The 12,729-nt window shown below is 45.7% G+C and overlaps 1 protein-coding gene across 1 annotated transcript in view; it reads left to right on the forward strand.

The window, feature by feature from the left end:
* Positions 1–1,762: 1,762 nt before the first annotated feature.
* Chd7 (chromodomain helicase DNA binding protein 7) overlaps positions 1,763–12,729 on the forward strand; it is a 126,363-nt gene continuing 115,396 nt past the window's right edge. The window contains exon 1 of the mRNA XM_059253833.1: positions 1,763–3,530. Coding sequence (XP_059109816.1) covers positions 1,890–3,530 — 1,641 coding nt within the window. The 5' untranslated portion in view covers positions 1,763–1,889. The remainder of the gene's footprint in view (positions 3,531–12,729) is intronic.

Below are 12,729 nucleotides of genomic sequence, written 5' to 3' on the forward strand. Positions count from 1 at the left end.
CATTTTCAGCAAAATGGCTTTCATGTGTACCCGAGTCTCCCTTGTCTGACCTCTGTATTTGGAGAAAGTAGATCAGAAAATTTGTGGCAGTTAGTGGCAGAGTGAGGAGACCTTTGACGTTAGCTGACAGCTGTCACCTGAAAGCTGCAGACCTGGAGACCCTCTCAGGTGTCATGTCTGTGGTGCTGACAGTGAGCAGGAATGTTGTTTACACTTCCATAAACAGCTTCCTCTGTGTTGTGAATATGTTAGAATAGGGCAGGTAGAAGCAGATTTTATCTGTCTCACGGGGGGACTCCTCAGCGGAGTTGGCTTTTTCGATATTCTCGTGGAAGTGTATAGTAGTAGAATTCATGACCGAGTTTGTTTAGAGCATCGCTAGAAAGTCTTTCCCGTTTGCTTCCGTGCCCCAAGTGGGTCAGTATCACACAATGCTTAATGTGCTCTTATGAGGAAATCAATGAGTTAAATTCCAAAGATGTCTAAGATTTCAGGCATTTTTCTTATATGAATTCATTCTTTATGTTGATTCAATAAGCAGTGAACAAAAACACTTTTCTGTTTTGGTTGTTGAAGCATTCTTCAATTGAAATTGGTTATTTTAATCTGACCCCAAATCTATCAGAAAGCGTTTATAGAGAAGGCAGAGGGCCCGGTAGCTGTACTGTTAGCACAGGAGGCAGAGGGATGCGGCAGTGAGTCCACTCCCTCCTGCTGTGTCCTGCTTTGTCCTGCGAGGGTTTGAAAAGGTCTGGTGGGTATTTTTAACTTTCTTCTGTTAAAGTAACATCCAGTTTTGGCTAGTTTCTGAAGAGGTCTCTGTCTCTTCCAACAAGAATAGTCATCGGTTACCAGCTCGTTTCCCTGAGTTTTCGGGTCCTTAGCCCTCACCAGAGCCAATGGTGGAGCATAATGAAGCTGGTGTCTGGACCCTGCTACCATCCGCCCCGCAAATCTGGAACGTGGTGGGCCCAGAGCCATGAGTCAAATTGGTCCTCATGGAGAATGAAAGCTTTTCTTGTAGTCTCTCTCTGAATCTTGTCTATTCCTGCTATTAAGCATAATGAAATTATGAATTTATTGTGCTGCTCTCAAGCTTGCTTTTCAACCTCATTATGGGCGCTTTCTTGTTAGATGCCTCTGTTGCTGTTAGACCGTCGTATGTGGGCTGTAAATATCTAATTTGTACAGAATGACTGATTTTGGTATTTGTGTAATCCTCCAGTCAATTTCCCTAAGTTGGGCTTTTCGCAGGCCTCGGTGCCGCGCGCTCATCTGATTGCGCTGCTCAGGGGAGTGAGGTTAAGGGCGGCTGGTGGTAACCAGAGCATTTCCAGGGCTTTGGTTCAGCAGATGGGTTGCTTGGCTATATTCATACATCTGCTTGCCTGCTGTGGCAGCTGCTGCTGCTTCATGTTGTGTTCTTTTGTTCTGTTCCATCCAAGAACGGAATGTGAGGAAGTGTAGTGAATGGATTAATTTAAGGTTAAGGTTAGTGTTTTGCTGGCTTTCTACGTAACCGATCATAATGCGTCTGGTAGAAGCTAATGAGTTTCCCTTAAAGTGAACTAGATTTGTAAAATACAGCTCAGCAAGGGGCCTAGCTTAGTATTGTTGATGGAAACTAAATTCAAATGTGTAAAATACTGGCAGTTTTTATCATTTGTTCCTAATTCTTTGTTTTCTTTTTCTTTCCTCCTACCCCCGCTCTCTTCTAGGACCTATATCCAGACTTCGCCTGACACTGCAGGGTCCAGGAGAATTAAAGAAATTTAGAATGACATGAAGAAGATTAGTTAAGGATTATAGGCTTTGAGGACAAGCACCTCAGTGAAGAAGCACAGACAAGCTCCCAAGCTGTGTTTGGGGGAGCCGTGTGTTGGAAGAAGATGGCGGATCCAGGAATGATGAGTCTTTTTGGCGAGGATGGGAATATATTCAGTGAAGGCCTTGAAGGCCTTGGGGAATGTGGCTACCCTGAAAACCCAGTGAATCCCATGGGTCAGCAGATGCCCATAGACCAAGGTTTCGCCTCCTTACAGCCGCCCCTTCATCATCCTTCCACGAATCAAAATCAAGCCAAGTTGACCCATTTTGATCACTATAATCAGTACGAACAAAAGATGCACCTGATGGATCAGCCTAACAGGATGATGGGCAGTGCCCCTGGGAACGGCTTGGCATCTCCACACTCACAGTATCACACCCCTCCTGTTCCCCAGGTGCCGCACGGAGGCAGTGGCGGCAGTCAGATGGGAGTCTACCCTGGCATGCAGAATGAAAGGCATGGGCAATCTTTTGTGGACAGTGGCTCCATGTGGGGCCCTCGGGCTGTTCAGGTACCAGACCAGATACGAGCCCCCTACCAGCAACAGCAACCGCAGCCAGCTCCCTCGGGGCCACCGGCACAGGGCCACCCTCAGCACATGCAGCAGATGGGCAGCTATATGGCACGTGGGGATTTTTCCATGCAGCAGCATGGCCAGCCACAGCAGAGGATGAGCCAGTTTTCCCAAGGTCAAGAGGGCCTCAATCAGGGAAATCCTTTCATTGCCACCTCAGGACCGGGCCACTTGTCGCACATGCCCCAGCAGAGCCCCAGCATGGCACCTTCCCTGCGCCACTCAGTACAGCAGTTTCACCACCACCCCCCTACTGCTCTCCACGGAGAATCCGTTGCCCACAGTCCCAGATTCTCCCCGAATCCTCCTCAGCAAGGGACTGTCAGGCCACAAACCCTTAACTTTAGTTCTCGGAGCCAGACGGCCCCCTCCCCTACTGTAAACAACTCAGGGCAGTATTCTCGATACCCTTACAGTAACCTAAATCAGGGATTAGTTAACAGTACAGGGATGAATCAAAATTTAGGCCTTACAAACAGTACTCCAATGAATCAGTCCGTACCAAGATACCCCAATGCTGTAGGGTTCCCATCAAACAGTGGTCAAGGACTAATGCACCAGCAGCCCATCCACCCCAGCGGCTCACTTAACCAAATGAACACACAAACTATGCATCCTTCACAGCCTCAGGGAACTTACGCCTCTCCACCTCCCATGTCACCCATGAAAGCAATGAGTAATCCAGCAGGCACGCCTCCGCCACAAGTCAGGCCCGGAAGTGCTGGGATGCCAATGGACGTTGGCAGTTATCCAAATATGCCCCACCCTCAGCCATCTCACCAGCCCCCTGGTGCCATGGGACTCGGACAGAGGAACATAGGCTCCAGAAACATGCAGCAGCCTCGTCCATTCATGGGCATGTCCTCGGCACCGAGGGAGTTGACCGGGCACATGAGACCAAACGGTTGTCCTGGTGTGGGCCTTGCAGACCCACAGGCGATCCAGGAGCGACTGATGCCCGGCCAGCAACATCCTGGTCAGCCGCCTTTCCAGCAGTTGCCAACCTGTCCTCCACTACAGCCCCACCCAGGCCTGCACCAGTCTTCCCCTCCTCACCCTCATCACCAGCCTTGGGCACAACTCCACCCGTCACCCCAGAGTACCCCGCAGAAAGTGCCTGTGCATCAGGTAAGGAGACGCAGAGCCGGCCCGCACCGCCGCCTGAGAAACTTGTCTAATACGTGTCATGGAAACTCTTTCCTCATGAACACCTTGAGTTTTTAGCTTGTAGGTTGCCTCCACCCCCATTATTGCCTTTATTTACTTTACTCACTTACTGGCTCATTCATTCAAGAATTCCTTAATCCCCATGCCCTGGGAATTGTTCTAGGTGCTAAATCTGTGGCTAATGTAGTGGACTGAGACTCGGCCCACTCATCAGAGAAAGATTTCTTTTGTTGCCGTCTGTTTCCTCCTCTCCCTCCCTCTTTCTCTGCTTGAAAAATGCACTGAAACTTGATTTCCAGCAAAAGTTTGTGCGTTAGCATCCCTTATGTGGGAAGCTGTGAAATAGGTGTTTCTATAGTACTTCATTTACCAACGGTTGAGAGTGTGGATTTAAGTTATAGGAAATGACAGTGATTGGTAATTGATAGGATTTGGTTTGAGATTTGTGTACCAGCATCGAAGGGCCACAGTGTTTTTGTAAGTTAAGATGTTGTTAGCTTTCCCAATTTATATTTACAAAGACATTTTCCCCCCCGTATGTATTTTGGTCTTCGTGATCTTGACCAGTGAAAAGTGGTGTTCTTGAACAGATTTTTCTGAGTGCATATTCATCCCCCAGGTCTGCAGGTCTTCACGGGGTGGGGGCACTGTGGGTGACTTCAGAGCTGTAGGGCATACTGCTTCTTCCTGATGGACCTAATCATCGGAAAACGTGACCTGTGGGTGAAAAACAAAACAGAGTGAAAGATCACGGGTGTTTATGTGACAGATGTCCCGGAAGAGGAAATCCCAGTAAAGGATGAGTACTTGAAATTCCAGTCAAACTTACCTTAGGGAAGTGATCCCTGAAGACACTTGGTGTGGTTTTAAGGTGATTGCCCAAACATACACCTGGAGTTGAGCTTTCTGCATGGAGAAATGGGTCAGTGGGAAGGTTCTGGCCAGGGAGAGCTATTGGGATCTTGCATTCCGTTTTAAGAAATTGAACTTAAATGAGGAGTTAGTAGTGGTGATCATACCACCGTAGGACAGATGGGGGAGCGACCGGAAGTGGGAACCACCTGTCCAGGCTTGCAAAGACAGTTGGGAGCAGAACAGGTTGAAGCTGTTTGAAGTAAAGGGCCTGCCCTCGTGGTGAATTCGGTACTAAGGCCAGTAAAGTGCTGAGCCTTCAGCCAGCCCTGGTGTTGGGAATCTTCCCTGCGGGGCCCACTCCTCCCATTTCAGACCCACCCCTCAAAAATCCCGCCAAGGATTGGCTCCTCCCCTGGAGATGCTCAAGACCACGCCCATAGAGTATTTAAGACACATGTGTTTCCTCTCCTGCTTTTTATACCTCCGAGAGTCACCGGGGGTTCTTTGCTCATCAAACCTGGACTTTTAATTCCACCTTATTGCATCGGAGGAGAAACCTAGTGTCGGCGTTTGGAAACCTTTCACCGGGCTGCCAGAGCGAAGGTACAGTCAGTTGCTCCAGTCTGGTACATCCAGTGTCTCAGGAGCACTGCCGAGGTAGCACAGCACACTCACCCAGCGCGGGGCAGAGCAGACTTCCTGTGGGACAGAATGCAGCCCTCTGGAAAGGGATTCTGGAATCTGCCCTCAGATTCCAGATAGGAAGGCAATTAACTGAGCAGCTGCCTTCAGAGCCGAAGGTCCTGATGGAGAACCAGCTTCAGGGCCAGCACCGAGGTTTTTCCCTTCCTGTCTCCTCGGGGTCAAACACTCGATGGTGCTGTCCTGAAGTGAGTCAAACTGGGTACCTCCAAGGCAGAAATGCATTCGACTTAGCTTTGGGGAAGTAGTTTTAGTACCCGGAAGCGGAAGCTTTCTTAGTAAAGAAGGTATCTCTACAGTGCTGGTTTCTGACTTTTCACCCCAGCAGTTGAAAGGTGAGCACAGTTTGAGGGGTTCGCTGAGGACACGGTAGTGGTCCCCAGATGAAGTTGCTCTTTTCTGGCTTTCAGAGGTATTCAGAGGACAGATACTCTGGCTTCTGAGCTGGAGGCCAGTGCTAGGTGATATGGTCTGGGGACCCCAAGGGCATTGCGCTCTAAGCAGGCATCTCAAAAGACAAACTCAGCACTTTCGCAAGGTTGTAGACGTTTGAGCTGTGTTTCTTTGCGGGTTGAGTTTTGTTCGTATTTTTCTTGGTATTTACTTCACATCTGTGTTTAACTTTGGATCCTCTTCAGATTCTGGGGCAATCAGTAGTTCTGAAAATGAAGTTAGAAGGGTATTTGAATCTCTGCTCTCCCCTATGCAGCTTGGTGGTATCGGACAAGTGATTTAACCTCCCTGAACCCGATGCCTTCATAACACAAGAAAAATGGTACTAGTCCCTAATGCTCGGATTAGGTGGGGGTTACAAACTCCCTTGGCTGTGTCCATGCTTCTCCAGGTTGTAGTTTCTTTTTATAATTGTGATTGTATGTGTGGATAAAATATATAATTAATTTTATCTTAAACAGATAAAATACAATTAGGTTTCACCTAAGTCATAAAATAGTATGTTTGATTTGTGCAGCCAGGCACCCCCATGTTGCTGGATGTGAGGAGGTTGATTGTGTGCTTAATTCAGAATGCTCCCATGTGATCTAGAATTTTCTCTTCCTGGGTGACTCATCCTGGGCCCTAGCAAGTATATCTTTCTAATTGTGCTTTGCTTTAGAATCATTAAATCCACACTGAATTTCATATATGATGGAGTTCCAGATTGTGCTGGGCATCTGGGAAGCTATTCCATTAGTTTGAAATAAGCATGTAATTTGCCAACCACATTCGAACAGACTTGAATTGAGTTTTTGCACTTTTTTTTTTTCAATTTTTTGAAACAGTTTCTCTGTGTAACAGCTCTGGGTGTCCTGGAACTTGAACTCGCTCTGTAGACCATTCTGGTCTCAAACACACAGAGATTTGCCTGCCTCTGCCTCCCAAGTGTTGGGATTAAAGGTGTGAGCCACCACCGCCTGGCAAATTTTTCCACTTTTAAAAAGCAAGTTGTATTTCTTATTTTATAGGTTCTGATTAGGTCCTTTATGAATTGCATGCTTACATATATCTAGAGATTCCTTTATTTATTCTTAGTTATAAAAGTGTGGAATCAAAAGGTTTATTGATTGAAAATTTACAAAACTACATTATTGTTCATTGACATTCGTTATTGGAAACTCTAGACTTGGTATTTGGTAAGATTTATAGAGAAAGGAAAACTATAGCTTGCATCTCTTTTTCAGTAGCTTACACAAATGGTTTTGAAGCCCTTTCAGTTTCCTGAACATCTATTAAAATTATTGGGGCATGTAAACTCCACAGAATGTGGGTTATTTGTATTGGTATGTACTGTCTTAGAAATCAGACTCAAGTTCAAAGCTAGAACAGATACTTGATATGTGCAAGTCCCCGCGTTCCGTCCCCCCATCCCTGTGCCATCTGTGCGAATCACAGTCCTGGACCAGTCCACTGCCTGTTTGCATGGAGAGAAAGCATAAACCCAGTGTCCTGTAAAAGTAAGTGCTGCTATCCCAAACTCTCCAGCGGCCCCTGCCATAGTATTTAGAAATAATGGTATGAAGGAAAGTATAGACTTGGAGCCTGAGCTTTTGGTGGTAGTGCCACAAATTTTCATACCCCTGCCTTGAGCAACTTCCTTAGCCTCAGGGCCTTGATTTCATTATCTAAAGAGTGGGATTTTTCTACCTACCTGGAAGCACAGGAATATTAGCAGTAACATCTTGTAAACGCACAGTGAAACACCCAAACAATACACTGTCATGCCGAAAGTGTTCAGGATTACCTGTTGCCAAGTTTACAATTAGCTTCACTGATTTCAGTGTCAGACATTATTGTCGTGGTTTGACTTTGCTTTGTTCAGGGAACATTTCTCAAGCAATGGAGGCACCCTCTATGCCTTAAGAGTCCAAGTGAAGATACTTCATGAAAAGGATAGAGACCCATCCTAAAGGTGTCTCGGGGAAAGTAACTGTCCTTGTGGAGATTTGGAGGATCAGTCTGCGCTGAGGGGAGGATGAGGATGGATAGAGGCGGTGGGGAACAGTTTAAGGCTTAGAAAGCTGTGAGTACAAAAATGACAGAATGGACAGGCCTTGCGTAGCTCATGGACTGACGTGTAGCACTGAGGCACAGGACACACACTCTGTTCCTGGGAGGTTTGCAGAGTGGTTATGGCACAGGAGACGGCAACGCTAAATGTGAGGAGAATGAGGGCGGGTTAGTCAGGATAGACTAGTGTGCACTGTGCACCAGGAGAGTGTCGTTCATTTGAATGGATTGTCCCTCAGGTCAGAGGCAAGTCCAGGCTGCTGAATGGTTTCTGCTGCACAGTCCCTGCGATTTCCAGTTCCTGGGTTATTCTCCCAGGTGGAAAGTTCTGGTGGAGTTTTTAGGATCTGAACCATTGTGTTCTGGGATCAGTGTAATGTTGATGTATTTATGCTCCTTTCCTTAATTTGGTCCTTAATTTTTTCACCATAAAGGAGAACAGAAGTTAAGGGCTTGACAGTGGGTAATAATGCTCCTATGTGTCCCCCCCCCCCCCCCCCGAGATTTCTAGAAATAAATACAAGCTCTAGAAGAATCAGTGGTACTTTTAAAAAATGACTTTCTGTGGCAACTGAAGAGCAGTTTTAAAAGCCTTTTGCAAATCCTTTTCCTGGAAGCTTGAGTTAGTCCTTTCTTGACACTCTGCATTTACCCAATATGGGTAGAATCATTGGCAACCATCTAGTAAATCAGTGGGAAAAGTTGGCCATACAGCTCAAGCCATATGTATTGGAGTTGTAATTAGAAAATAGACAGAAAGAGCCTTTTTAGTGACAGGCACATGCATCCGTGACTGCTGCCTATGATGTTGCTCATGCTTTGACAACTTTAAAGTTGTCTGAGCAAGATGGGAAATTAAAGTCGCTGTGCATAAAGCCAGCTTCAAGTATAAGCGGCATTTAGGGATGTTTCCGTGTGCACACACCTGCAGAGAACAGGCCTCCAGTTAAGCCTCCGTGGAGCAGCTGGCCCTCTGTGGGAAGCACCGTTCCCGGCTTGCTGGGTTCGGGTGCTTCTTCATGACCCATTGGTAAAGCTCTGTGTCACCTTTTCCTTCATTTGCCTGTAGCAGCCTTGTGACTTTCATGACGTCCTTCTTCTGACTGCTTTTCATACGCTTCAGCTTCATGAGCAATCTCCCAACACCGTCTTCTCTCCTGATATTTCCTCCTCCCCAGAGCTGACTTTCCTCAGAGGTCAGAATTTTAGTGAGTCAAAATAGAAAGTGCCAGGCGCAGACTGAAAGCCCTGTAGACTGAAAGCACACATGCCTCCAAGACAGCTGTGTCTCTTAGCTGGCTTCTGTTTTGTGAAAAAGGACTGTTTTCTATGACAATCAAATTTGACAGTTTATTTAGTTCAGCGCTTCCCAACTTAATGCTGCAACCCTTTAATGCAGTTCATCATGTGGTGGTGACTCCCAACCATAAAATTATTTCATTCTACTTCATAACAAATTTTGCTACTGTTATGAATTGTAATGTGAACATGTGATATGCAGGGTATCTGATAATTGATCCTCGAAGGGGTTGAGAAGTGCTGGTTTAGTTTTTCAGTTATCTTTAAAGTTGGATATAAGGCCACTGCTAGATGTCCCAAGAAGCCATTTGACTTTTATTAACTGTATGTGCCTATGTAAGTTTGTGTGCACCACTTGCATGCAGAAGCTCGTGGTGGCTAGAAGAGGCTGACATTTCCCTCTAACGGAGGTTATAGGAGGTTGTAAGTCGTCACTATGAGGTTGTTGGGAACTGAACTTGGGTCCTCCTCAAGAGCAGCAAGTGTTCTTAATACTGAGCCATATCTCCAAACCCATAGTATCCAAGTTTTAAATATTTTTGAGACAGGGGTCTTGCTTTGTAGGTCAGACTAGCTTCAAACTCACTGTGTGTAGCCCAGGCTAGCCTCAAACATATGATCGTCTATCTTCTGTCCCTGAGTGCTGATACAGCCTTCATGCCTGGCAAAGAGTCCATTGTTAGATACTACAATCTCATCTTGTATCTTGGCTGCCTCCATTTAACTACATTTCAGAAAATTTATCATTTGCTCTCCCCAAGCACTTTATTAAGGCAGTGATTGACAGTGTGTCGTTAGGTGGAGGGGGAGGCAAAGGCTTCCATTTAGGTGGGTACGGAATTTTGTTATTTGAATATAATATTCTACCAACATTACTCACGTATTTATTTTATTCTATATTAGTGCTTTACAGTGGATACATATCAGGAATTGCTTGTTTACAATGTGCTATTTGAGATTTTTCTAGTGGCCAAATTAAAATTAATAAAACATTAATAATGAGTTTAACTCACCCAAAGTTTTAAGATTTTTTTCCAAATATAATTTCTAACTATTAAAAATGAGTGACATGTATTTGCGATCTTGTTTTTCATAGTTGGAGTTGCTCTAGCACTGCTTTGGGGACTCAGCAGACGTACGGCTGGTGGGTACCACACTAAACAACTGTGGAACCAACCAGGCCTTCAAAAAGTCAGTACAGTAAGTTTATGCACATTATAAACAGGTTGCAGAGTGGTCAGTGTGATTATGGTAGGAGGTCTCCAGGACAGGAGCTCCCTTTCTTTCTAAGGATGAACAAGTATTTGTGTTGCTAGGGAGCATCAAGAGACTGAAAGGCTTGAACGTGTGAGAGTTCTCATCATTAGTTCTGGAAAGGTGGGTCACTGAGATTTCATTTGCTTGAACTCTAGGAAGGCTTAGTGGTGTCTATCTTGTAGGAAAACTGACTGTGTGGAAGGAAGCTTCCAGTCATTGTCAAGATTTTAGGTTGAAGTGGTGGATGGATGCCGTGAGCAGTTAAATTTCTCCGTCGGTACAGGCCTGCTCCCTGGTGCTGTCTGTTCCTTGTTTCCTCTTGAAAGTGGTTCTCCAAGGGTAGGGAAAAGCCTCATTTTGACTAGAAATCTTTTGCCCATCTAGACCTTCCATTCTCTGCTTGTTTATTCTTTATTTTAGCCACCATTTAGAAGGGGAATCTCTAGCACTGTAGAACACAGTTGGTTGGGAAAGCATTAATAAGTGGGTTGGGAGGAAGTTAGAGAAAACCGCCTTAGTGACACTGACCTGGAGAAGTTACCTTAAGTCTTGATGCCCTAATGTTTCCCTGCAAGCTCCCTAGTTGGAGATGTAAATCTGTCCATGGTTCTAGGGACCACAGAGGATTGCCCTCGTTTTCCCTTGAGGCAGCCCTCACCCCGTGATTTAGAATCAGTGAAGAAGCCAGGGAGTAGCTTGTACTTTTGCCTGGCAAACAGAAAGCCTACTTAGTGTAGTTCTCGGGGCAGTACCCAGAGTGAGGTCTCATTTTATTTCAGTTTTTTTCTTTACTTAGTCCTAGAATGTTTTCCTGTAATTTTCCCCCCTCTTTACACTTAAGCATGGAGGAGAAATTAAGAGAAGCTGACACACACAGTTTCACAGAGTTGACATGGATACAGAGGGCCATCATTCCAGCTTTTTTTCTGGGCCGTTTCCAATACAATGAAAGTGACAGCCAGGCAAGGCTGCAAGGTGGTTCCTTGTCTCATTTTAATGTTTGAATGAAGGTCATGACTCAGGCAGTAAACTAAACACTCTCTGGAGTCCTCAATGAAGAGTGTACTGTTTCTGAGCTACTTTACTTGACCCGTTCTCCATACCTTTCTGTTTTTGTTTTGTTTTGTTTTTAAGTTGCAAGTAATTCGGCATCATAGGTTCCAGGAGATTCTTAAGACCTTAGTAAGTATTATGTAAGCAAAAGCTGGTGCTTTAAGGTATGAGCAAGCGTTGTTAATCCTAGGAGCTTTTGTTTTGTTTATTTGGTCCACAGGGTGTGAAGAGTGGAGGATATGGTGGTAGGGCAAGGAGGCATGTTGGGAAACCTGGGAGGGTTTCTGAAGGACACTGTCTTGAGGCAGTTCTGGGAACAGAAATCTCAATCAGCCTGTCTCCTGGTAGGCCAGGACACCTAGAATCCTGTCCTCGTGCACAGGTTTTCTGGACTTCTAGCAGCCTGGCTCAGGGGATTAGGAGACTGCAGATATGTTTCCCTGGTAGTGATGGGGCAAAGAACTTTAGACTACTAGATCACACATCAGTGAAGGTGAGCAGATAGACTTAAAATTCTTACTGAATATAGGGATGTTGGAATTAAAGTCCGTCTCCTCCCCCCCCCCTCCCCCGCCCCCTTCAAGACAGGGTCTATCTGTGTAGTTCTGGCAGTCCTGGAACTCACTCTGTAGACCAGACTGCCTCAAACTCACAGGGATTTACCTGCCTCTGCCTCCCAAGTGCTGAGATTAAAGGCGTGTGCCACCACTGCCCAGCAAAAACAATTTTTAGATCGCGTTTCTTGATATATTCTTACAGCCTGAACATTCTTTTTAATTTAAACAAACAAAAATTTGTGGGATTATTCATAACTATGGCATATTTGTTTCACCATTAATTTAATTAAAAATAGTTTATTTTTATTTATATGTATGGACTTTGTTGTTTTTCTTTTTCTGCATGTGTGTGTATGTACCACATGTGTGACTGGTGCCTTCAGAAATCGGAAGAGGGCATCATATTTCCTGGAACTGGAATTACAGATGGTTATCACATGGGTGCTAGGAACTGAACCTGGGTGCTCACCTCTGAGCGATCTCTCCAGCATTTCCCCATTAATTTAAAAGTTTTGGTCTGTGTGAGGAGATAGTAAACTTTGGCGGTCCCTAGAAGTGGGCAGTGGAGAACTAAGTTGGAGCATTTACCTTGCTCTCATCATCCTCTCAAGTTCAAGCAGCAGACCTGTAGGCCACCTTTAAGTACACACAGGGACAGAGCTGGGCGCTTACACTGACCCATGCCAGAGTCGACTGTGTTCTCACTGCGAGCAAGTTGTAGAGGCATTCCTGGGAAGGAGCACTTCTGGAGGCCACAGAGGCCCTCCTCCTGAAGGAGACAAGTCAGAATCTTCAGGGAAGTGTTTGATGGCGTGGAAAGGCACCGCACCGGGCAGTCTTTCATGCCCATCACTTGTTCTCTCCCCTTCTACTTTGGACACGTTCGTGGGGACAGCGGGTCATAGTGAAGGAACACGGCCATCGTCACAAGG

Source organism: Peromyscus eremicus, chromosome 2, assembly GCF_949786415.1.
Source record: "Peromyscus eremicus chromosome 2, PerEre_H2_v1, whole genome shotgun sequence".
NCBI lineage: Eukaryota > Metazoa > Chordata > Mammalia > Rodentia > Cricetidae > Peromyscus > Peromyscus eremicus.